Here is a 24816-nt window from a genome sequence, read left to right as displayed (position 1 = left end):
CCATGTGAGTACGATACTGTAGAAAAGAGAAGAGGAGAGGTCTCTCCTTACAAAAAAAAATGTCTCTGCTCGGGTCTCTCCTGATACTCTAGGGAAGAGAAACTAGGTGTAACTCCTGGCCACATCTGCTTTGTGTCCTACTTAAAAGAGCAACTGACAACAATCTGCACATGCACTGTCAAGCCATGGTCCAGTAGGTCCCCCTCCCACTCAAGTGACCCTTCCGCAGGGTCAGTGAAGAATAGAAACCTCTCCTTTCCCTCTACAGCTTAAGTACCTTGCAGCCGTAATACTGTGTGAGAAAATGAAAGGGCGATTCAGAAGTTCTTGAATGTCTCTAGGTCCTTTGGAGATACAGGTGGCTCCCTCCTCCTCTTCTCCTCTGGGTAAGAGTCAAAGTTTGATGTGTCTCCTTCGTGGGTGACCTTGGGAATTATGGGTGGCTAGATAGGGGGTGACAGTGGTACAGGAGGTAGAGAAGTAGGTTAGTAATCAGAAGGTTGCTAGTTTGATTCCCTGTCAAAGTGTCCTTGAGCAAGACACTGAACCCCTAATTGCTACTGAGGTGCAGTGTGCCATCAGTGTAAAATAGTATACAGTACATCCTTGTTAGTCGCTTTGGATAAAAGTAAATGTAGATACAGGGATATCAAATGGGGTACACAGGGATGCAGTCAGATCTACTGCACTGTTTAACTGAATAAGTAAGGCTTTGCATACTCTCTGCAGGATTAGAAATTAATATCAAGGCACTTTAAAATACTACTTAAAAGTCTAGATTACTACTTAAAAGTCTAGATTACTACAAAGTTGATTTCGCTCTGCCACAGATGAAAACTGATCTCCCAAACATAAAGTGAGTATTTCTAATCACCTTCATTCTTCTTTGTGGTACAGCTTCCCAGTCAATAACCTTGAACCATCGATGTCTCTTCACATCATCAGCACCATTCTGTGGAGATAAAATGAATCTTCATTTAGCAATCTTAGCATCTTACTGTAAATTCAATTTAAAGATGTTTATACTAAAAAAAAAGAATCAAACTATTCTCTCATAGGTTTTGCACGTCAATATACTGTGTGTTATAAATCATTCCGGAAGACTAGTATATTATTAGAACTCATGTGGGTCATGCATGTAGGAGCACGGCCCTCTCTTCCTCTCTGTTTCCACTAAGCCTGGTCTGGTGGCTAAGTCCCCACTTACTGTAGTGTTACCATGGGAAAGTTCAGAGGAGGAGACAGAACACAAATGATGATAAAGTGATCCCCCACAGTTTGTCTTTGTTCCTGGCCGGTGCCTGGCCGTGAGGACTCTGGGAATCTTCAGCTGACAAGTCCCAGTGCCTCTCTCACAAGCCCTGCTCCGTATCTAAAGCACATTTACCCAGCACACACCCATCTGGGAATATCAGCCACCTTATTTTAACCACCTCACTGATAGCACACACTTCACACAAAAAAAAAGTTTAAAAAAAAAAAAAACTTGCTATCAATCCTATGACAACAACAGATAGCATACGCTAATTAACACAACGGAATGTTTGTGGAAATAATGAGATTAAGTACACAGTAAGTGTACACAGCAAGAGGGGAGACATCTATTTGCACAGCAAGGCTTCTTCGGAGGTTACCTTCACACTAAAGGACAACATTTCTTCCATGACCCATGTAGTGACCACTGCACTCTACCTGTGAACCAGATCACTCTTGGTCACAAATGCTATGGAAAGGGTGTAAGGCATGAAGACATAAAAAGCTACAGCTCCTCTAAAGACATAGCCATTTATATGGATCTAGTAGGCGATCTGCCAACTCTTGTCCATTGCTTATGGAGACCGGGGTGTTAAGAGTGCTTCTCCACAGTAATCTGTGTCAACACAGCTGCTATCTCAATGACTCTACACTGTATGCGCACACACACACTTGGATCACCTCTCTGAGAAAGCACTGAATTGCCCTGTGCTAGCTTGGGGAGAACTTCCTACAGGCCTGATAAACCAACACAGAGACAGACACAAACACAGTTTGAGCACCAGATGTTCCAGAAGAATCTGCCCGGAGAATATGCCCCTTTTTCCCTCTGGGTTCTGTGTCCCAGCACGTCCTACATAAAGGGGCACGTTTTATTTAAATATAAGTAACTGTAAAAACAGATATAAAAACTAGACTTTGATGTATTACATAACGCTCAAATACATAGTCAAAGTTTGAGTTGAGTCACAAATACTTTTGCAAACCAAATGTGTGGTAGCGCTGCACCACAGTAAATGCACATGGGAATTCAAATGATCCTTATTACAACATAAAACATAATGACTGGTTGGCGTAGCCTTTCACCTCAGAATGCTAGCTTTTGGCTTCTCTGGGGAAATTACAAGTGAGAGGCTTAAGCTTTTAAAAGCTGTATATTTTACTCTAACATGACAAACACAACACCACCATCAGCCACAATGAGCGGAGTATACTCAACTGGGATACTCACTTCAACAAAAATGAATGTGAAGTCATGACAAAGAGGAGGATTATTCAAGCTACAACTCCTTCCTGGGGAAAGCCCTTGATGTGGCCTGCTAACTAGAACTGAATGCATCCAACAGGCTTTGTTCTTAAACTTCTTCCTGGCAAACATTTCCTGGGAGTGAAAGCACCTATTCATATACGTCAAGCCCTTCGAATGCCTGCCAGTTTACTGTAAGGAAGCTGAGAAGAATGAATGTACTTATTATTATTGGGCAACAATACAAAGGCCTTATAGTTTTCATATGAATAAGAATTACTGCTTGAACAATAAGTCATAATGTGAGAAACTTCCAGAAGAAGCGTTGAGCTGTTATATGTTTATCGTAGTGTGTTTGTGTGTGCGTGTGTGTCCGTGTGTTCATGAGTTATCGCCCTCAAATCAACTAGCACACAATACATTTTTAACCACGTTTTTTTATAATTCGTAAATTGTGTGTATTATAAGCAATTTAAATGGGGGGAAATCTGTATAATTTATGGACAATCAGCAAAAGTTGACATGAATGCCTAATGTACAGACGCAGACAGACTACTGATCCCCATGCCTGGTGATTCTGCTGTTGTTTCATAGATGTGGCACTAACACTAGTGTTGGGGCAGCCTTATTAATACAGGGGTTACCATTCCCTCTTCAAGCGCATTACTGTGGAAATGTTTCAATAACTGCTGACGGCATTTCCTATAGGCTTCGCTTCTGTGTTTGTTGTTTTGGATTCAGTGTTATTGTCAGTGACATTACTTGAAGTCAGTGACATCTAAACTCAAGTGAATTCTTTCCTCAGACATTAATCTCATAAAATGGGAAGAAAAATTGAATACCCTAGAGTAATTGGCCAGAGACAGGCTTTGACAACTGAAGATACAAAAATGTCAATACTCATTTTGTCTTGAGTCAAACTTCAGTAATTATTAATCATTCTCTGCAGGCACTGATGTTGTGCATCGGTTGACACATGCACTTTGGAGCAATCTTTAAAACCGCATTGTTCTTTTAGGTGTGTGAGTGATTTTACACAGGGCATACAACTGTGCTTATTGTTTTAGCAGTACAATATACTAGCTTTCACATGTTTCAGTCCAGTCATAGAAAAGACACCACAGGAAAAGGCATCAAACTCGACCATGCCAGAGCCACAATGGGGGTTAAAACACGTTAAGGGGGTTGGATCAGGTTGGAATTATTTCCTTTTCTCGTGTGTAACTATAGCTAAGCTAAATTACTTAACAAATGAAAAGGTTTAAATCTCAGAATATACCTTGGGACGCACAAATACCTTTACTGTTGCTACCATATATATAACCACTCCATGTTTAGGTTTTATATGTAAAAACCTCAGGGGAAGACTAAAAACAGTGCATTCCAGAACATTATTTCCCTCATAAATGGAGATATTGTTTCACTCGACCTACAAACTAAGCTAAATGAATCCAATTTTTCTCAAAAAATAACAGCAAAGAATCCAATTATTCTCATTTTTTTTCTATGGGAGTAATCATGACTTGTTCAATATACACTGTACTTGGAACAAAACCTGTGCTTCATTCCAGCCATTCAGCCATTCCCTGAAGACATCAAGCTGGGCATTTGGACACTCGGGCACCTCACTGGAAGGACAAAGCTGACATGGACTCAGACAGGGGTGTGATCTCCATAACCTCTGACCATGACTAGTGTTAACACAGAACACAGACTCATCATCTGGGCCACTGCGCCAGAGGTGAGGCCACAAAAAAAAACCAACTCTCAGGCAAAATGGTTGCCTCCTTTAATGGAGAAGCGACCTCTCTTTATCTCCTACTGTTGGCTGTTCCGGCATGGTGTAGCAGACCTTGGGCCCTATCTTGCACCCAGCGCAATTGACATTGTCACCGACGCATGTATAATTCCTATCTTGCACCCGGCGCACAGCGCGATTTTTCCTCCAGAGGCGCGCTTCGAAATGAACTTGCGTCGACATGGGCGGGGGCGGAACAGAGAAGGCGTTTCTCTGGCGCAAGTGGTATTTTGCAGTTTCAAAACAACGCCGTGCGCCGTGCGCCATTGACCAAAAAAAAGCTGGTCTAATGTGAGGCGCAATGTCTAAAGTCTGTAACGCGTATTCAGAACGCTATTTTAAGGGCGCATGTGCTTGCCCGCACAGTATAGGACCTATAGGCTACACTTTACTTCTGTCGTCTTCACGAGAGATTTACACCAATTGTTTGGCAAGCCATATATAATTACAAGGAAAATAAAGTATTTACCACATGAGGAAATCATTGTGATATCCGTATCCAAGACATTTTAAAAATAGGCATACATCTAGCGTACACAATTGACCCAAATGATTCAGGTTAATTGAAGCTGCGTGACATTTGATTTATTGTATGGCTTTGTTGCATTTATTTAATGCCAGTATTATTATAAATCTTGTAAACTCATCTCTGTGTATGTGGACTTTATGTATGTACCTTGGGTTTGGTCAGCTGGTGCACTGGCTTGGGTGCCGATTTCCATGCCCCCAAATCCCTGCAGGCTCTCAGGCGTGAGGGTAGACGTGGCGATGTCCTCTGCTGCCGTCAGATCATGGGTCGAGGCAGATCCACCTCCCGTGAAGGCACGAGAACGTGTGTTACCTTCCAGCTTGGATGTCCCACGTCTCCGGACGTCATTATAGCGTTTTCGGGTGCCCCGTTGCAGAAACAATCACGGCAATATCTTGACATGCTTGCTTGACTTTGCTTACTTTTGGAGGGTTTCTCGCATCCCCATATATATCTATCTCCCGGCTTTTTACAAAGCCATACAATAAATCAAATGTCACGCAGCTTCAATTAACCTGAATCATTTGGGTCAATGTGTAGGCTACGCTAGATGTATGCCTATTTTTAAAATATCTTGGATATGGGTATCACAATGATTTCCTCAAGTGGTAAATACTTTATTTTCCTTGTAATTATATATGGCTTGCCAAAAAATTGGTGTAAATCTCACGTCGGTCTCCTCGGCTGTGAACTTTTCCGGTCTTCCACCAGGTAATTCCGCCATCAAAATAACAAGCCGCTATGGACTATGCGCTCCTCGCTCTTAAAGGGAATGTGAAATGACGCTCGGATTGGTTTATTGCATATTACGCCCAAACCACACCTATGGCTGAGTAACCTCCTTTGGACCAACCCTTTTGACACTTGCGCTGGACGCAAGTGTGTTTTTTCCGCCGTTAAAATAGCAACTGCGCCATAGAGCCGCCCACACAGCTACTTGCGCTTGGCGCCGTCCTACTTGCGTTTCTGATCGGCAAGATAGGGCCCCTTGTGTCTTTATCTCCCACTGTTGAGTGCTTTGTAGGCATGGTGTGGACCTTTGGCTCTCCACATGCCCAACATAGCTCAATCCCCAACCATCAATAACACTGACCCATGACGGCTCAATTGTGCCCCACAAAGAGTTAAATGTACTTGACCTCAGCGGTGCAGAGGCTCATTAATGGCCGTCATAAAATACATCAGAGGCAGCTTCTGGACACGCAGCGACGCGCCTCAGCCCGTAAATCTCCCAGACCGAGGGGGTCAGTCAGCTCCAAAACGCACAAACAGCTGAAAAACAACACTGGCTGGTTCGCTCTCATGCTGAGAGAGGGAAGTGGGGGAGCGAAACTTGCTTTGAAACTTTTTCTTTTCAAACAGATTTAGTTGTTCCAGGTCACGACAGGAGGAAAGAAAGAATGGAGTGGCATGCGGTAGGTGCTCTTTGGGGTCAGGGTTCAAGCTACAGTGGCCACTTACTCTCAGGTTCCCCAGCCGCTTGGTTTTGTCAACAACAAGTAACTTCTTCAGGAGGTCTCTAAAAACAGACAACAGAAGAAATTGAGTGAAGCGAAGTGAAGTGGTCGCCCACAATGCCTTCTTAATCATGAACATGGTTCTTTAAGAAGCAGAAGACAGGAAAAGAGTGCTTGAGTGTAGAAGGAGAGGAAATACAGATGATGTTGTGTACATTTACATTTAGTCATTTAGTCATTTAGCAGACGCTTTTGTCCAAAGCGACGTACAAGGGAGAGAACAGTCAAGCTAAGAGCAATAAAAAACTGGTGTAACAATAAATACTGCTTTTAGAAAGCGACATAGAAAGAAAAAGGAAAAAAAGAAGTGCGGGACTGTCACTGCTTAAGTGCATGTTAAGCCAAGGTGCCAGTTAGGAAGGGAGGTGCTCTCTGAAGAGTTGGGTCTTCAAGAGCTTCTTGAAGGTAGAGAGGGACGCCCCTGCTCTGGTAGTGCTAGGCAAAATCTCCTAGTCACGTGACAGGCTCTCAAATGTGTACCGTATGAATATTCCAGTCCTGTTTCTTTTTCTTTTCCCTTTTCCAGAGCATTGTGACAGCTGTCAGCTAATGTTAGAAAATATTATTGCTACATTTGCTGTTTGCCATGAATGTGTCAACACATATCTAAAGGAACAGGAAGTACTGAAGGTTTTTTGATATATTACTTTGATAATGCAAGCTGTCCTACTTTCAACTACACATGATAGACATTTCATCAAAGCTTCCCCATTTTTGTGCCTTAACTGTTTTCTGCATATGTAAGTCTACGTTCCACATCACTTAAAATGATTCACAGCTGACATAAAATATTTGAGAAGATCAAACATCTACGGTATGGATTTTATTTAGACAGCTGAAAGGAAAGTGGATACACATTAATTCTTATTGTTGATTATTGTTCTTCCTGCAGCTGTCTAAATCTAGATTAATGTGATGTAACCTGACAGCCTTTCTGTCGAGGCAAAGGCAGAAGCCGTGCAAGGTTGATGGCAATTGCTTAGATATATAACGCTATAAAGTCAGTTCAGTGGACACCTTTCACAATACTTCATACAGTTTAGTATCTGATCCCATTATACCTCGTTCAAATTGAATATCTCCAGTGATGATTACCAGGTAATAAATCACCTCTCCACACACTTATGACATATGCTGTTTGTTGTCACTTCTTAAAAAATAATCTCTCTCCACACCTGCAATTTCTCTGAATAATTCTAGCAGCTGACTGATTTCAACACGAGCGTGTATGGCCTGGAACTACAACACACACCAGATACATAGGGGAGTTCTATGTTGGGTTCTTTGGTGGTCACTTCTCATTAGCATCAGGAGCACAATAAACACTCTACATAACTACATTACCAGGATCTGATACAAATAACAGCCATATCCCTGGAGGTTCATTAAGAGCCTGCTAGCAAAGATCTAACCTCTTTTCATTTGGAAGTTCACCAATGATGAACAGGTGAGACATAACCTAATCAGACGTTTCTTAGAAACCGAGGCATTTTCACCATCGGGCACTCCTCTGCTCTTACTTAACATAGAAGTCCAGATGGCGGGGACAGTCCATCTTGCCAGAAAGAACCTTTTGATAAATGCCAAAAGGGTTGTCATCAAAAAAGGGAGGATGCCTAAAACAGAAAGCAAGAAGCATAAATCACACACACATCACTTAGCCAATGGCTGGAAACGTACTAGTGGGATTAAATGATTCATAGAAGGACATTACTGTAAAATATGCATTGGAAATAACCACATTAATCACATCCTCCAACTTGGAACAAGGCACTGAAACATGACAGCTGTAATGCCAGAATAGTCAGCATATAGATGAGCATTTAGTTTAATAAATGATATCTCACGTTTTTTCTCATGTTTTCATATACATCCGCCAACAAGACAGTTGACAAATTATTGAGATTTTAAAAGTACAGGTAAGCCCATTGCCGTGAATGTGAAAATAAACCCAGAGTTTCTCTTTGCTTGTTAATCAGGGGCTGTAAGTCAATGACACTTCAAGTGACTATAATGAATTGAACAGCACTGTGTTATTCTCTTCTGTATTCATTGACAGTGCATTTTTTTCTAGGTAGTCCTCTGGAAATAAACTATTTTCAAAAAGGCACAGGTGCAAACAACCAACCAAACAAACAAAAAACAGATCAAACTGGCAAAATAGTACAAGTATTCAGGCCTATTTGTGATCATTAAAAGGATATTTTATAGGATCTCTGATAGTATACAGCTTACTGTCCCAGAGTTTAGTGTAAAAAGAACATTTGCTAATCTACAACGGAAATAACTGAATAGTCATTTAATTCAGAGGTTCAACAGTAAAAGGAGTTGTTATGACTTTTTAATGATTTTTTGGCCAAGGGACGTTAATGCACAAGGCTTAATGGGTTTTCCAGGGGAGGGCTTCTAAACACACTATGAACACCAGAGCTCTGGGAGTCCCTGAGGTCTCTCTAAATCTAGTTTGTGGGTCAGTGGGCGACAGACTAACGGTACAAATGACTTCTACAGGATGAAAAAAAAGTCAGAGGCATGGCAAAAATGGAGGAGGAGGCCGCCTGGAGTGAGAGAGGACAGGACAACTCTGTCAGCCCAGTCTGGACATGAAGGAGACAAGTGCCAGCACCAAATCTGTCCAGACGGTTATTATTCAAGCAGGTCCTAATAGATGGCCGCGCAGACTTTCACACTGTTATGCAAGCCCTCTGTATTTATGTAACACCTGTGCCCTGGCCAACATTACTCTTTCATGGACCTCAGAGTAAATCCCCAGTTCAGGGGTAGACTCTACCCAAAGTAAGCACAGTTGTTTTCATTTAGATAACACATAACTCTTAAAATCAGAACATATTCTGTATAATTACGTATTATTGATAGAATATTGATATTCCACTGTGTGTGGATGGGAGCGCTTACAGCGTACAAAATACAGAGTACTTCCAAACAGTACCTATAGTATATAAAGCACCTAGAAATAACAATTGAATTGGAGTTAAATGATGCATTGACAGCTAAAGCACCCCTAAATTTTTTCAGTAGCGCAGTTGTCATAAATCATGTACTGTTTGAGATTTAAAACAGTTATTACCACTAAAATTGGATCTCTAATTACAGTTTGAAGCCAGTACAGTGCAACTATAGAGATATTTCAAACTATGTAGAAATGAAAATCTGAAATCAGGAGACATTTGGGTGGCTTAGTCAGAGGTGACCCAGATGTCGAGAGCATTACGTAATGTGGAAAGGGCCATGACTAAAGCTGAAGCATCACCTCACCTTAGGGAATAAGAGGTGCTTTTCGGAAAGACCTGTTAAATATTTCAGGGTGCAAGTATGAGACCTTTGACAAAACAAGTATGCCATTATGAAGGTTTCCAAACCTAAGAATTTAGAGACCATCAGTCTTGGCTTCTGAGGGAAAACGCCTGAGCTCCCCGGAACCACAGGGGCAAAGGACATTCACTTAAGGGGCAAACACTTCAAAGTGAGCCTGATTTACTGTGACCGGACGCGGTGGGTTGTGTTTGCTTCATATAAGGAGGCTGGCAGCCTTTACCTTTTGGTAATCCAAGGCTAAAGAGGTCAGGACGGTTCATGCGTTTGCAAACGCTCAAGGCCGTTAAAAAGCAATGGTGTCATGCTCAACTCTCTTCCTTCATGTCATCCTGGATTAAGTGCCTTACTCTTCTCCCGAACAGATAGCCAGCACAGATAAATAAAATAACACCAGGGAACTTGTTTGCCAGTTCCCACACTAGCTCGGTGTGGCGCTGCCTTCTCTTAAGACTGTTCATCTTATTTGCTCGCAATGGCAGAGTAAGACCATGGAAAGCCAAACTTCCTTCCTTTTTGAGCCGTTGCCAAGAAGGAGCAGACTGGAAGCCAATGATAACATGGTCTCCTGCCCTGCCGCCGCCGCCGCAGCCACACATGGGCCACTCTACAGGGGGAATGGGGTCAGAGCCACACACAGGGCCTGTGAAAGGTACATAGAGATTAGGGCCGAGTGAGTCAGACTGCTGGGGGAGGGGAGGGGGGGGGGACATCAGCTGGAGCCATCAGTGGGGCTCACGGGGGCACGCGGGTGTGAGGAGGAGGTCAATCTTTCTATCAAGGGGTGAATGAATGGAAAACGCCATTTTGATGCCGTGACATTTTCAATACAAGAAGCAGACGTTTAGCTTGTCAAAGGGGATATACAGTCATGTAGAGTCTTCTTGGCATAATCAGTGAAAGTCCACGCCAATACACACAGGATGTGTGCCGTCCATGTGTCTCTTAGCCTGTAGGTAGATGGAATATGACCTAGATGAGGTGAAAATGGCTCCTTTTTTAGCAGTGCAAGACGCATTCCCAAATTTAAGGTCACTGATGAAAGGTATACATTGAGAGATGTTATTCTTTTTCTATTAAACTCATTAGCACTTTTATTATGGCTGAAATCCAATACACTTTAGATGTTTATCTGTGCAGAGGCATTGACACAAAGTCAACACTAAGCTCCACATACATGGAGAGAGGGCTGTCGAAGTCTCTGTATAGTCTCTGTCTGGGTCGGTTATGTGGGGGTTCTCTGAGCACCGCCATAAAATCTGCTATAAAAATCCCTCTTATTCTAAATGTGCTAAACATTTTACACTCAATGAACTCTAACCCCTTCCTGAGTAAGAAACGCAGTCCCAAGCCAGTTATCATTGGCACCACGATAAGCACGTTCATCCAAACATCCGGTGCTCATTTGTAGGAAATTAAGGTCACTTACTCCATGGCCAAGCTGACTGAATGTAGGCCAGTCAGACTCAATTTACCCAAATCCTTTAAGCTAACATGGCTATCAAATGTTTGGGGTAAGAGGTTTTTTTTTTTCCACTGATATGAGCCATCGTATATAAATAGTCTGATTATGACATAAACCCATTTAGTTGCAATTCTTAAGATGCTGTAATTGCGTGGACTTCCACAGGGTTTAGAACATGTCAATCACTTGAGATTTCAGAGGGTGCCGTGCTGTGGATCTCAATTCTAGCCCTAGAATGACCTCTGGTGGTGGGAGGGCATAGTTTTTAAGCTTGTTCCTAAACCAATCACATCATAATGGTCAAAAAACATATTGTATAATCTATCATTTCATGTCATATCTTGACGTTCCATATGAATATACCTTTGTTGAATTCCAAAACAAACAAAGCAGAAAAGAGAATTATTTCACAATCCAGTTTCACAATTTGAATCGAAATTCTGAGGGAAACTATTTCACCTTAGCCATCTTTTGATTCAGTAAGATCGTCACTATCCTTAACGACACCAGCGGGGTCTAATAAACTCTATCATACTGACTTACCTCCCAGTTGCATATTGGATTACCTCATTTCATAGTCTGGCATTGGACCAAACAACAGTAATATTATTTAAAGACTAATAATAATCCCACGCTGGTAAGGATACCACACTTTAGCGAGACGCTGACATATGAGCCTTACAACTCTGAATGAACCTCTTTTCTGTCCAGCCCAGCACAATGGCTGACTTGGCAAGTGAACAGTGGATACTGAGGCAAACTATCCGCCAGGCAGCGCTGCTTTCGTAGTGCTGTCTGAGAGGCTTCCTGCCATCTCACATCACGACACCCAAATGACTGTACCATACAGTGGACGTCTGTCCTGCTATGGGAATCCAGCGTTTACTACGGCTGACGTAGTTGATGGAACATACAATACCGTCAGGACGGCTTTTGGCCAATATCATGATTTTAAAAGAGGGTCGACTTACCCGGAAAGCATCTCGAAGATGAGCACCCCCAGGGCCCACCAGTCCACTGCTGTTCCATGACCTTTGCCCTGGATGACTTCTGGGGCCAAGTACTCTGGTGTTCCGCATAGAGTCCAGGTTCTATTCAGATATAGAGAGGCAGAGTGTGTCAAAGTGTAACTACTCTGGTGTTCCGCATAGAGTCCAGGTTCTATTCAGATATAGAGAGGCAGAGTGTGTCAAAGTGTAACTACTCTGATGTTCCACATAGAGTCCAGGTTCTATTCAGATATAGAGAGGCAGAGTGTGTCAAAGTGTAACTACTCTGGTGTTCCGCATAGAGTCCAGGTTCTATTCAGATATAGAGAGGCAGAGTGTGTCAAAGTGTAACTACTCTGATGTACCGCATAGAGTCCAGGTTCTGATTACATATAGAGAGGCAGAGTCTGTATCAGCATTAGTTCACTCCTTTCAACCATGTAATGTCTTACAAAGATCTATACATGTGCAGCATCTCCTGTGGCCTGTGTGTAAGTCTTCATAACAATAACTTCTTATAAAAATTCTTTATCTCAGGTGTAATGATAATGTGATTTCTGTCTGCCTCTGTTGGCTCTGTACTACCATACACCTGCACACAAACTGACTTCTTTTCTGTTTTCATAACAAGGGATTCATTAATAAACCACTAGCAATGTTGCTTTTCAAGAATCTAGGACTGAAGTCAACGATGAATTTACAAAACGCAACGTTAGAGTGAACATTATAGGAGGTGAAATTAAGTCAAACAATACATTGACTATACTGTCGTTTGACTGCTGCTAATTTCATATTAGTTGGCAGAATTATTATCGTGCTCAGGCTTCCATCCACTGGATGGCACTAGTGACGCATAATATCCTGTCTACTTAGTCTGTGAGTCATTGCTGAGAAAACTCCACTCATCCATTAGCAGATTTTAGGACTGTGTTAGCTGCATGAAAAGCTAGAATAAATTAAACCGGCGAGTCCTCGCATTCTTCAGTGAAAGAAACCTAAAAATCAAAAATGATAACTTATAATTATAAATGATGCCTGTGGTAAAGGTGTTGGTTTAGGTTTCAAACTGTGAAAGACAGATCTTAGTTGGCAACAGATGTATTACTGGAAAATGCCAATATACTGTACACTTTGATGAGTTGCTTAAACTCCATATGATGCTTAATGTGGGCACTGAGTGTAATCATGTAAGGAGTTAAACCCATGTGCTAGCTGTAACTTTCATTAGCCTACAGTGATCATACAGGTTCCTCTAGGACAGCTTTGACAATCTGTTCTCTACACAATGTGCTCTGGAAATCAAATAAATGTTCATAGGGAGAAATTGTTATTTAGTTATTTATCCTGCAAGGTCCTTATGGATTCGACCTAAAGTATGTCAACAGTGGTGATGATTAAGTAATCCATACCTGTCCACAAGTTTTTTAGCAAAGCCAAAGTCTGTAAGCTTGATGTGGCCCTCAGAGTCCAGTAGTATATTCTCAGGCTTCAAGTCTCTGTATACTATCTCCATGGCGTGCATATACTCTATGGCACACACAATCTCCGCTGAGAAGAAGAGTCCAGTGTTATTGTTGAACTTGCCCTTGCTGCGTAGATAGCTGAATAGCTCTCCCCCAGGCATATACTCCATCAGCATGTAGAGGCAGCGCTCGTCATGATGGGTCCAATACCTAGGAGCACAAATGCCTCTGTTCATTCAGTCTAGTTTCATAGTGCCATCAGCCTAAAAGCATCATGGAAGTCACTTCTGTAAAAATCGTACACCATAAAACTCTCTGTGGATGATTCACATTTTAAAGGTGGTAAATGACAGCACCATCAAGACAGTATATTTTACAAGACACTGCGCAGCTTCAGCTGTTTTTTCACATACACTTTAAGTATGTTCACAATGTAAAGATTTGATGTGCAAGTGCAGATTTTATATTGGAACATTATTCACCTGTCTGATACTGTGGCTAAACAATCACTTTGATTAATTCCTCAAGAACTTGACAATATATTGTAAATAGCTAAAGATGTCTTGTCTCGCCTTACTGTAGGAAGCCTGTCCTTTAGACCAATCGAACTATTGATATAGTGTAAATAGCTAAAGATGACTTGTCTTGCCTTACTGTAGGAAGCCTGTCCTTTAGACCAATCGAACTATTGATATAGTGTAAATAGCTAAAGATGACTTGTCTTGCCTTACTGTAGGAAGCTTTTCCTTTAGACCAATCGAACTATTGATATAGTGTAAATAGCTAAAGATGACTTGTCTTGCCTTACTGTAGGAAGCTTTTCCTTTAGACCAATCGAACTATTGATATAGTGTAAATAGCTAAAGATGACTTGTCTTGCCTTACTGTAGGAAGCTTTTCCTTTAGACCAATCGAACTATTGACAACCATGCAGGGACTCACAGTCGGACGAGGAAGGGATGGTTCACCTCCATAAGAACTTCTTTTTCATTGTGTGCATGTTGTTCTTGTTTTAACCTAATCACATCTGCAATCTTCATGGACTTCAGTGCATAATAGCACCTTGTTCTCCGCTCTCTGACCAGAGCCACACGACCAAAAGTACCTGTTCCTAAAGACCAAACAAATGCAGATTCAACATGACATAACTGTGCATTAACAATGGCTGTAACTGAAATTAAATGCAACATATAGATCAAATGAATCAGCTACTGTAAGAACAAATAATGTTATGATCGGATGTAGGTCTTCCAGTCATAACACAGGAGAAGACGATATTCAGGTGCTGGTGTAAGAATGTGAATCATCTAACAGCTTAGCTATGTTTTTAGCATTTCCACCATAAATCCTTTTGATCAAAAACAGGGAACTATTAGCCTGGATGAGGACAGACTTTGTAAAGCAATTGAAGAAATCTTGTAAGATTGTACGTTTTTTTTAGGTGCGAATTTGAATTAGAAATCATTTTAAAGGTATGTTGTTGTAAGATAACTACTTTTCAAAACATTGCCAAGTTCATGTAGTCATGTGAAGGGGAGATGAAAGCAAATAACATAAAATCCACTCTGTGAAAACCAATATGTGTGCGCACCTCTGTCTCCTAAACAACTATGAATATTGCAGTTAATTAGACCCATAAACCATCAAGATCAGAACATATTTTGATGTTCTTTATCAAATAACTACAGAATCTACTGCAGGTAGCTCCTTATAAGCTTGTATTGCAGTGCACAATGAGACTTATACTTTCCTGAGAATAAGATTTGTTGGTGTTTTGGTAAAAGGGCATTCTGTGGAGCTTGAAGACTGTGCCCTTTCACAACCGTATCAAATTCATGTTCCATGTCTATCCTAAAAACTGCCACAGACAAAGACTGTGTCTGTGTGAGCCATAGCCTCAGTGACAGCTGACTTGCTCTGATAAGAAGAAATGCATTAAAATAACAAACAGCACAAACTAATGCTGGATGAAAACTATTCACTATTTTGTAGTGCACCCAATCATCCCATATCTGATAATATAATGGAGACATAATTAACTCATTTCACTGAAAAAAAGATCAGAGTAATTGTCATTTCTACCATCAACTTAATAGTAATACCACAAAACAAAACCTAAAGCCTACTATTTTAGCTCAGATTACTTTCTCTTGTTTCTATTTGTAATATAATTTGTAATGTTATTTGTATGTAATACAAGTCTACTGTTCATGAATTTAAATGTTATAGGTTCAATTTCAGTGAGCTAACACTACCTTCACTTCCGTAGGCTAGACGGTGTGAGTTTTAACAGGCTAATGCTGAGGTCAGACAGGCAACCACAGAGGATCCAGTACCGAGATGCTTAGTGGTGCCTTGCTGGTTATAGACAAGTGATGGCAGATGGTTAAAGTGCATTTTGTCCTTATCAACCTGTGTAATCTTTCAAGTCTAAATGTCAGTCCTATGTACTCAATTAAAATTGGAAAATCTTTTAACAGCATGACACAATATTTCATTAGTAAATAATGGATAATTGTGAGCACTTAATAATAAGTCAGCCATATAGGAGAATAGGAGAAAGATCCATGTACTCTGTGGCTGTTAGCTAAATGAAATGATAATCTGAAATAGGCAAGGCTGAAGGTTAAACCCAACAAATGTGGACGTCTATCTGTTAGTACAGGAAAGCTGGTAGAACACTTTCATGATGAAGAGATCATTTGTTCCACATCAGAGAGACTGTTGAAAAGCTTACACAGGTGGCATAACTCAATGTTGAGTGACATAGGACAGAAAAATAGGAAGTAGGAATTACGAAATACATTGTCAAGGCTATCAACAACACTGAAGTAAATGTACAGTTTGGGTTGTTGCTATGTATATGGTAGCAGTTCAGAAATTGATTTTGGAGTTATCAATGACTAGCTTGTTGGGGGAAATTGATATGTGCTAAGGCAATCCTGGAGGTGACTTTGCCAGAGTCAAAGGATCCAATGGCAGTTCAGCCTGCTCATGGAGCCATGCAGCACAGCGCCATCATCTGGCCGCTACAGAGAGGAACACTTGGGTTTGGTTCAGGTGATGTTTGAGAATGTTGAGAAAAGGAAGGTTGTGTGGAGAGATATGTGGCCTATTATACTCCATTTAATGGATTGCTGTAGCCACCTGTGATGTCCTGTCAATCTCAGTCAGTGAGTAGGTGACAGTGGAAGTTTTATGGTGTGAGCGAGTATGTCCACATTAGGGTGGATTTGGTCAGGCTGTAATGCAGGGACTTGAGACATAGCCCGGTTTTGTTTGTTGGAGAAGAAATAAGCAGAGGTTAACTCTTTGCTATAACAACAAAAAACACAATCTCCTTTATGTGAGATGGGCAGATATGTGGGGGCCAAGCACACATGAATGGTGTTGGCAAAACTGTAATTCCTAGTTGATATTGGTAGACAGATTCAAGTACCACCGTGCATTGTGGTGATTGACCACTTTAAGACCAGAGATGGTGCAAAAGTGTACCGATTGAATTAACGATGTACTTATTAACTTAACAATTATGTTTGAGGACGCAACTGATATGGTCAACCGGTTAGTTGAAGTAAGAGAGGCAAGCACACATAAGGGATGTGTGCATACCGGGGATTTCAGTTTTTTTCTCCCCTGTCCATTGACCTGCTTTGGTTGACTACTCGTTACCTTAATACGTTTCATGTGTTCCAATCTGCAGACACTTTCATCCAGGTGTGACAGACAATAGCTTGTGGATGAAATGAGATGAGCGCAGCCACTGTAGGCTACTGTTTAGAGCACAGTCTGTGCCAAACAGTATTGGTCAGTCTAACTAACGCCTCTTTTATTCTTTTCATTAACATGTTATCTATATCTTGATAATAAAATCAGGATAAATGACAACTCAGAATACACCTCACATAAACATATAAGGAACAAGAACTTCTTATATGTTCCTACATACAAATAAAATACAGGCAAAAGCAGGAGTCCCACCCTTGCATTACATTGGACAAGGTGCAGGTGCTATGGGTGTGGCACATCTGTGCCTTACCATTCGTCTACAGTCACCATCATTTGTAAAATACCAGTCTCTTCAACCGGTTAGATAAGACACTCAGATATGCATTGTGTGTGAAAGGGGCAAATGAAAACCATGATTTCCTTCCTCCAGATAACCAGGTAAATAAAGCATGTTTATGGAAGATGTCAGTTTGGCCTAAATGATGCTGCTTTTCATTCAGATTGACTATTAAATCTTTGAGGAACCTCCGTCCCCATATCACCCACCAGCAGAGATTGAATGGTATCGCCAACTCTCAGTAGATACACAGCTAGATGCATAGGCCAGCTAGGCGAAGTTTATTTTCAGCAAGTTAGGCGCATTGCTGCTTCTCATCAGGACCTTTCCTTCACACAAAACATCTCTTTGAATTGTTTGTTCTTTGCTTAGCATGGGCAACGAATTAGACGTGGGACCCATGTGATAACTCCTAAACAAAGGCAAATGAATACGTTAACAGTATCGTGAGCCGTTTTATTTAGCATCTCTATACAGTTGATGTAGTCTCTTTTAAACTAACAGCTAGATAATTTCACTTATTTACTTTACACATGTAAGACTAGACGCCAGGTAAACGACATGTACTTTCCATGACTAGAAGGTAGGCTTGTAGTTTGTGTGTTGTAGTTTTGTTTAGGTGTCAACCAATCACTCAATTCAATTATTGCATAGTGAGTTTTTCTAAAAGGGCCAGAAACGCTTCGACTTAATGAGGCTACCGCCATCTGGAGGATTGTAGCTAAGGAAAGAGAACACAGCTGTAGCACATGATAAAAATGATTTATTTCACCCCACTGTCTCTGGACTTAAAGAGGGCACACACCAGAACTGCTAACGAAGCACCGGGATCTCGTTATATTCAGCACTTAAACCGCTGAAGCCATGTGAGGACATCTTCAAATTAATGAACAGGGAGTGCTTTAGACATTTCTCCAATCGCCTCATTACTAAGTTAGCGCACAATCAAAAATTGACATGGCTGAAAACTGGACGACGATGAAATATTCTCGTTACATTTTATCACTCACCAACAGTAGCAACCGTCTCAAAGTCGTCCAACGAATATCCCCTTGTGCTTCTCACTACCAGTGATGTTGCACCAGCAGGTGAGGCACTGCTGGCACTTCTCTTCTCACTGTCCCGGGGGATCCCTGAGTCGCCTACACCAGTGGTGGCTTTTGCGGCAGTCATCCTCACAAAACCATCCGTGCTATCATTCAGGTTCACGTTTTCGGAGTTTCAGGGGCAATAGCCTTTGCATCTGTTACAGTTGGATCTATCCCAGGCGAATTGTTTCATCTTGTCTTGCCTTCCTTGTTTCCTGCAATCCTGTGTTAAGTATCCATGCAGCCTAAAGCAAGTGCTCTCTTCTGCAGCAACGGATTAGTTGTACTTTGCCAATTTTCCTCAGTAGCCTATGCGGTATTGCCACTGTGGATGGACGGTTCAAAAGTTGCTGGCGTCAGGAAAGCGCCTTTTAATTATCCAATTTCTTTCAAACACGGATCTTAAAGAACACCTCGTAAATACGCACAATAACAAAGCGATTTCTGTCTTACAATTGTCCAATTAAGACGTTAGAGATAAAATGCATAAAGTCTCATGCACATGTAAACAATGACAGAGAGGAGGTGGAGTCTAAGCGCACTGGTAGCAAGCAGGACTGTTTCTTTAGAGGACGCATTAACTGCGGTGTGACCATGGTACTATAGGCTATTACATTCGAGCAATTACAATAATGGTGCCTAAACGGCTTGCCTTTCTCAAAACGAAAACACACCTTTTTGAAACGGTGAGCCTCAATGTCATACACTATATTCATCCTATTTGTCAGATGGACGTCTGTCACCTCTGCAAGCAAAATGTCGTGGACAGCCCATACTCTCCATTATTTATCAGCGTTGTGTGCATGCCTGTACCAACTGAAACAGAAAAGTATCTTGCTTCCTGACTGGTGCAACGTGAATACTTTTAGTTAGCTCAACCATCACTAATGACTTCAACTACTTAGTCCTTAGGCGTACTACAAGAACCATTAAGGAAATAAACGTGTGTTTTAAACGTGTTTACGTAATATATATGTATAGGTTTAACATACACATCAATGTATAATGTGCATACATAAAAGTCACATACAATACAACCATTAGGAACTCCTCTCCTGCTGCAGAAACATGGTGATTAAAATATCCATGGATGTATTCTCTACCAAGAAAATCTGAATGTTATTGTTTGCAGCCCATTAAAAAGCAATTTACAGCCTCATTTGCATAGCCAGGGAGAGGTGGGCTGAATTTAATACAACTTGAGAGGGAACTAATAAAGCTGAGTTGCATAATGCAAGCCCATCCTCTCCTGACATGCATCTTTTTCCAGTGCAGAACACTTTGAGTGGTTTGGCTTCTGAGGGCTATGTGTGCTCTCCGTCAGGGAGAGTATGCTGATGCACCCTCAGGCAACGGCATGCACTGTTCCTGGATGGGCCAACCACACTTTCATTTTTTATTCATTCTTCTGTGTCTTTTTAAAACGTGTACTTCAACTGACTGTGCCGCCCAGCCTCTTGTGCACGGCACGTACCTTTCCATCTCTAGAATCACATCAGTCACATTTTATATACTGTATTTTTTTACTTTGTTGGTATGATGGCATTGCAGACACTGTGCTCTGCACAGAGTTATTTCAATCATATCTAGATAGGTCTAGAAACAGAGAGTGGGTCATAGATATTCTCGAATTTACACTCTTAAATTAAACCAGGGCACATAACTTATGCCATCTCAGCTCCAGTCAAATTAATTAATCTTCAGTTAATTATTTAATGCCTGTTTCAGAGAATCATAATGATGACACACCACTTTGCTGCAGGTGAGCAAAAAAAGCACTTGGATTGGATTACAGCAGGCAAGAGATGTTCATTTATTTACAGGCCTATTTTAAGGGGTCTGTGTAAAGTGGCTGTACATGTTAAATCATTCTGCATGCCATCGCTTCATGTGTCCCAGAAAACCATGGAAAGCAGTTATAGCTTCACGTGGCAACCGCTGTAATATCCACTGTTTTTTTTTTCTTCATTCATCCAGTCACCCATTTTTAATCACACCTCGTTAAGTGACACTAAACATGGTAGGGACTATTTCCATCACATGAGAAGCTGTATCCACACGCTCAGATCTCTACTGCAGTAGTGGCCTTTCTTGGAGAAAACAAGGACGTCACGTTTCACTGTCACAGTTTTGAAATATCCATAGTATATTGAAGTTATGACACTATCAGATGATGGCTTCCACTCGAGGTCAGTGATTTCATACACTGCAATACTGGATTAAGATCAGACAGTTGCAGGAGACAATTCAGGTGTACTCCAGAGCCCTGTGGCCAATGACAAGAGACAATGCGGTTGTACTCCAGAGCCCTGTGGCCAATGAAAGGAGACAAAGAAGGTATACTCCAGAGCCCTGCGGCCAATCACAGGACACAATGCAGGTGTACTCCAGAGCCCTGTGGCCAATCACAGGAGACAATGCAGGTGTACTCCAGAGCCCTGCGGCCAATCACAGGAGACAATGCAGGTGTACTCCAGAGCTCTGTGGCCAATGACAGGACACAATGCAGGTGTACTCCAGAGCCCTGCGGCCAATCACAGGAGACAATGCAGGTGTACTCCAGAGCCCTGCGGCCAATCACAGGAGACAATGCAGGTGTACTCCAGAGCCCTGTGGCCAATCACAGGAGCCAATGCATGTGTACTCCAGAGCCCTGTGGCCAATGACAGGACACAATGCAGGTGTACTCCAGAGCCCTTTGGCCAATCACAGGAGCCAATGCAGGTGTACTCCAGAGCCCTTTGACCAATCACAGGAGACAATGCAGGTGTACTCCAGAGCCCTGTGGCTCTGTCTTGCTTTACCTCGTCCTGTGATGTGTGCAGTCATTAATTACTTGTTACCACTCAAATATGACTAGACCAAAAGTAGAACTTAAAACAACATAGCTTTTCACAGATAACTAAGAGGTTCAGATTTGTTTTACTGAGCATTAGAAAAAGATTCTAATGTCATCACTTCATTCCACTGGTTCCCATCTTTGTTTGCTAAGCATACATGTATAGCAATCGGTACGGTATGTACATAACCGTATGATAACACCATACAAATAGAATAAGAAGGAGAAAGAACATAAGGAACCATTTATTCAATCAGTATGCTACAGGGCATTGATGAAAAAGGACTTTTGAATGGCAGGCATAGTTATTTTCGTGACCATCGTAGTTTGTCATGCATCTCGTGAGTACACTTAATGCTCTTTCAAAACTGATGCAGGTCTAAGAAAAGCTCAGTTTCCTTTCTTTCTGAAATCTAATGTGAAATGCTCACCAGAACCATGACAGCTAAACCTCATGTGCGTGTAGCAGTTTTACTGTCTAGAAAAGACACTGTCTCAATCAAAAAGTTTTAGATTAACCTTGGCTGCAGTCACCTCCAGTAGCCTGCCATCCTCATCCATCAGACTGTGAAATGGGAGAATCTCAGATTAGCGACGTTTGTATAGCTAACAATTAAAATCTGCCATGCTGGAAGTGATACAGTCATCCATCCTTAAAATTAGTACACCCACCCCCTCAACCTACCTGCACACACTCACACACACACAGACACACACATACACACACACACAGACACACACACACACACACACACACACACACACCTCCTTCATTATTAGGTAAACCAACTTCTCCATTCACCACACACACTCCTCCTGTGTGTGCAGCCATGAATATTTATAAGGCTAAGCTATGAATACCTCACCTGGCTACTGAGGATCCACTGGGTTTACTCTCATCCCCAGACGGTAATTAAAAACAGAGGTATGAGTGACTGGCCTACCTTGAAGGAGCAGTCTGTGACTGATGTCAGAGGGGATACAGAGTTGGCTGGGCCCCCTTGAGGCCCCTGGGGGAAGTGACGGGGAACACAGCCTTCCTCTCCTGAGTGTGTTCATCTTTGGGAATGCAAAAACCTTTCATCCATCTCTTCAGCCTATTATTCAGGCCACTGATGAAAAACAAAACAAGAGACCTGAACGACTGCACACACACACTGCAATTTGATAGCTTCCACCTGCTGATATTGGTCTAGCGCTTTTGTTGCACAGCAAAAGACAGCAACTCAAGAGACATTTAGTGGCATCCCTGATAAAATGTATAGATGCATTTAACTATACAGCAGATTTCACACATAAATAAATACATAAAAAACCTAATCAAATTTACTTCCACCGTATATACAGTATGTGTACTTGTGAGTGTATGTGTGTGTGTGTGTGTGTTTGTGTGTGTGTTTGTGTGTGTGTGTGTGTGTTTGTGTGTGTGTGTGTGTGTGTGTGTGTGTTTTTTTTTGTGTGGTGTGTGTTTGTGTGTGTGTGTGTGTGTTTGTGTGTGTGTGTGTTTGTGTGTGTGTGTGTGTGTGTGTGTGTGTGTGTGTGTGTGTGTGTGTGTGTGTGTGTGTGTGTGTGTGTGCGTGCGCGTGTGTGACTGCGTGCGCGTATTTGTTTATGCATGTCCCTGTGTGTACACATGTGCATCTGTTTGTGATCTTTGTCAGTACACAGGGAGGCCCTTGTTTACCCCACAGCGTCTCTCTCCCTCAGCGTGTCAGTTCAGAGTGCAGAAAGAGCTATAAACAAAAACCTGAGGATAAAAGGCTACTGATAAAGATGTCAGTGTGAACAGAGAAACTATACTTATCCAGGGGTATACAGACGGATACAAGAAGCTGTCAGAGCCTGAGAGATAAGAGAAATATGAGCGAGATCTGAGATATTATTACCCACCCTTGGGCTTCATGCTCTGCAGGCGCCAGACAAGACAACTTGATCAATGTGCAACATTCTTCAGGAGCCTGATGCTGGGCTATATAACACCTACGTCTGTGTGTTTACATTTGAATTGTCAACAGAGATATTAATAATGTATTACCATGTGTCTGAAATGCAGGAAAACCATTGTGTGGCTATGTGTGTGTGTGTGTGTGTTTTTTGGATTTAATTTGGATTATTAGGACAAAGAATAGGGTATTTAGGAACTGACTTCAGGGGGGCAGAAATGACAGGGTGGAATACCAGGCATTTCACCAGTCAAGAAAATCAGTCCTGTGGATATAGAGAAGGACAAGCGGGGTGTGGGGGTAAACGGGGATTTAAGGGGGTACCGGATCAGAAAAACAGCAGGTTCATCTGTGGTGCTTACCTGTAGAGGAGCTGTAAGCAGTCTTATCCAGCAGGGGGAGCTGTGGCACTTCCATCTGCTACGGACACGTACAAAAAAACACCCAGAAATCAGCATGACAATATTTTACCTCACATTAACCCGAACCACAGAGTCCCCTTTTGTCACAAAGACTGCCTTAGTTATAACTCTAGCAAAGTAAATATTGTTTAAAGAATAGAAACAATAAAAGTCAATAAACTAAAATATGACTTCTCCCCAAAATGGACAATAAGATCTTACGGAAAAGACCTTACAGTGAACGGACACAGTGAAAGAGTCTGTCATGTGTGGTACATTTGTACTCTTCTGTTGTACAATAGGTCAGATTTATTGATGTCATGATATTAAAAATACATAAGGTGTTGCCAGGCTGAATCAGATTTGCTCAGCCTTGGCTTCACAATGAAGTCTGCAGGAGAACAAAGGCTATGGTGGTGTCGTTACACAGCACTGCATTCCTCTTTGAGATGAGCAGAACAGGTGAAGGTACAATGTTGCATATTTGATGGTGGAAATGCTCCTGGAGTCAAACTGGGCCATTTCCTCCTTACCAACGATGACATGGAGTAGAGTATTATCACATGTTGAATAAATTATTTTGCATATGGCGCTACACTGTAACGTTGTTTGTTACTTGCAGATGAATCATTCAGCTTGTAGCTGAAACATGACTTGTGTTTCAATGTGGCATGGATATGAATAGCAACCAACTGTAAGATAAAGTGCAGAATGAATATGCACCACTGTCAATGGTGAAAATGTATGTTCTTACGAGGAAGCACACACATTTCCATAATTAACTCAGGACACAATGAAATTCAACAAAAATGTCCTACTTACCGATTTTTTTCAAAGCACTGTCAATATGACTAATGACCTGAAAAGATATTTTGTCCTATTTTA

At 41.6% G+C, this 24816-nt stretch overlaps 1 protein-coding gene across 1 annotated transcript; it reads right to left on the bottom strand.

Annotated features, from left to right (window-relative positions):
• Positions 1-317: 317 nt before the first annotated feature.
• Positions 318-18833, bottom strand: LOC308365079 (cAMP-dependent protein kinase catalytic subunit PRKX-like; the record flags this gene model as incomplete). The annotated part of the gene is made up of 8 exons (XM_080838410.1): positions 318-443; positions 875-952; positions 6289-6346; positions 7865-7960; positions 12114-12233; positions 13541-13804; positions 14537-14705; positions 18671-18833. The coding sequence occupies 8 exons, from the start codon at positions 18831-18833 to the stop codon at positions 318-320; spliced, it is 1074 nt and encodes a 357-aa protein (XP_080694536.1).
• Positions 18834-24816: the final 5983 nt, after the last annotated feature.

The sequence above is a fragment of the Sprattus sprattus genome (genome assembly GCF_963457725.1).
Source record: "Sprattus sprattus genome assembly, chromosome: 5".
NCBI classification, from domain to species: Eukaryota; Metazoa; Chordata; class Actinopteri; order Clupeiformes; family Clupeidae; genus Sprattus; species Sprattus sprattus.
Note: the sequence above shows the minus strand (reverse complement) of the source record. Positions and strands in the feature narration are given on the sequence as shown.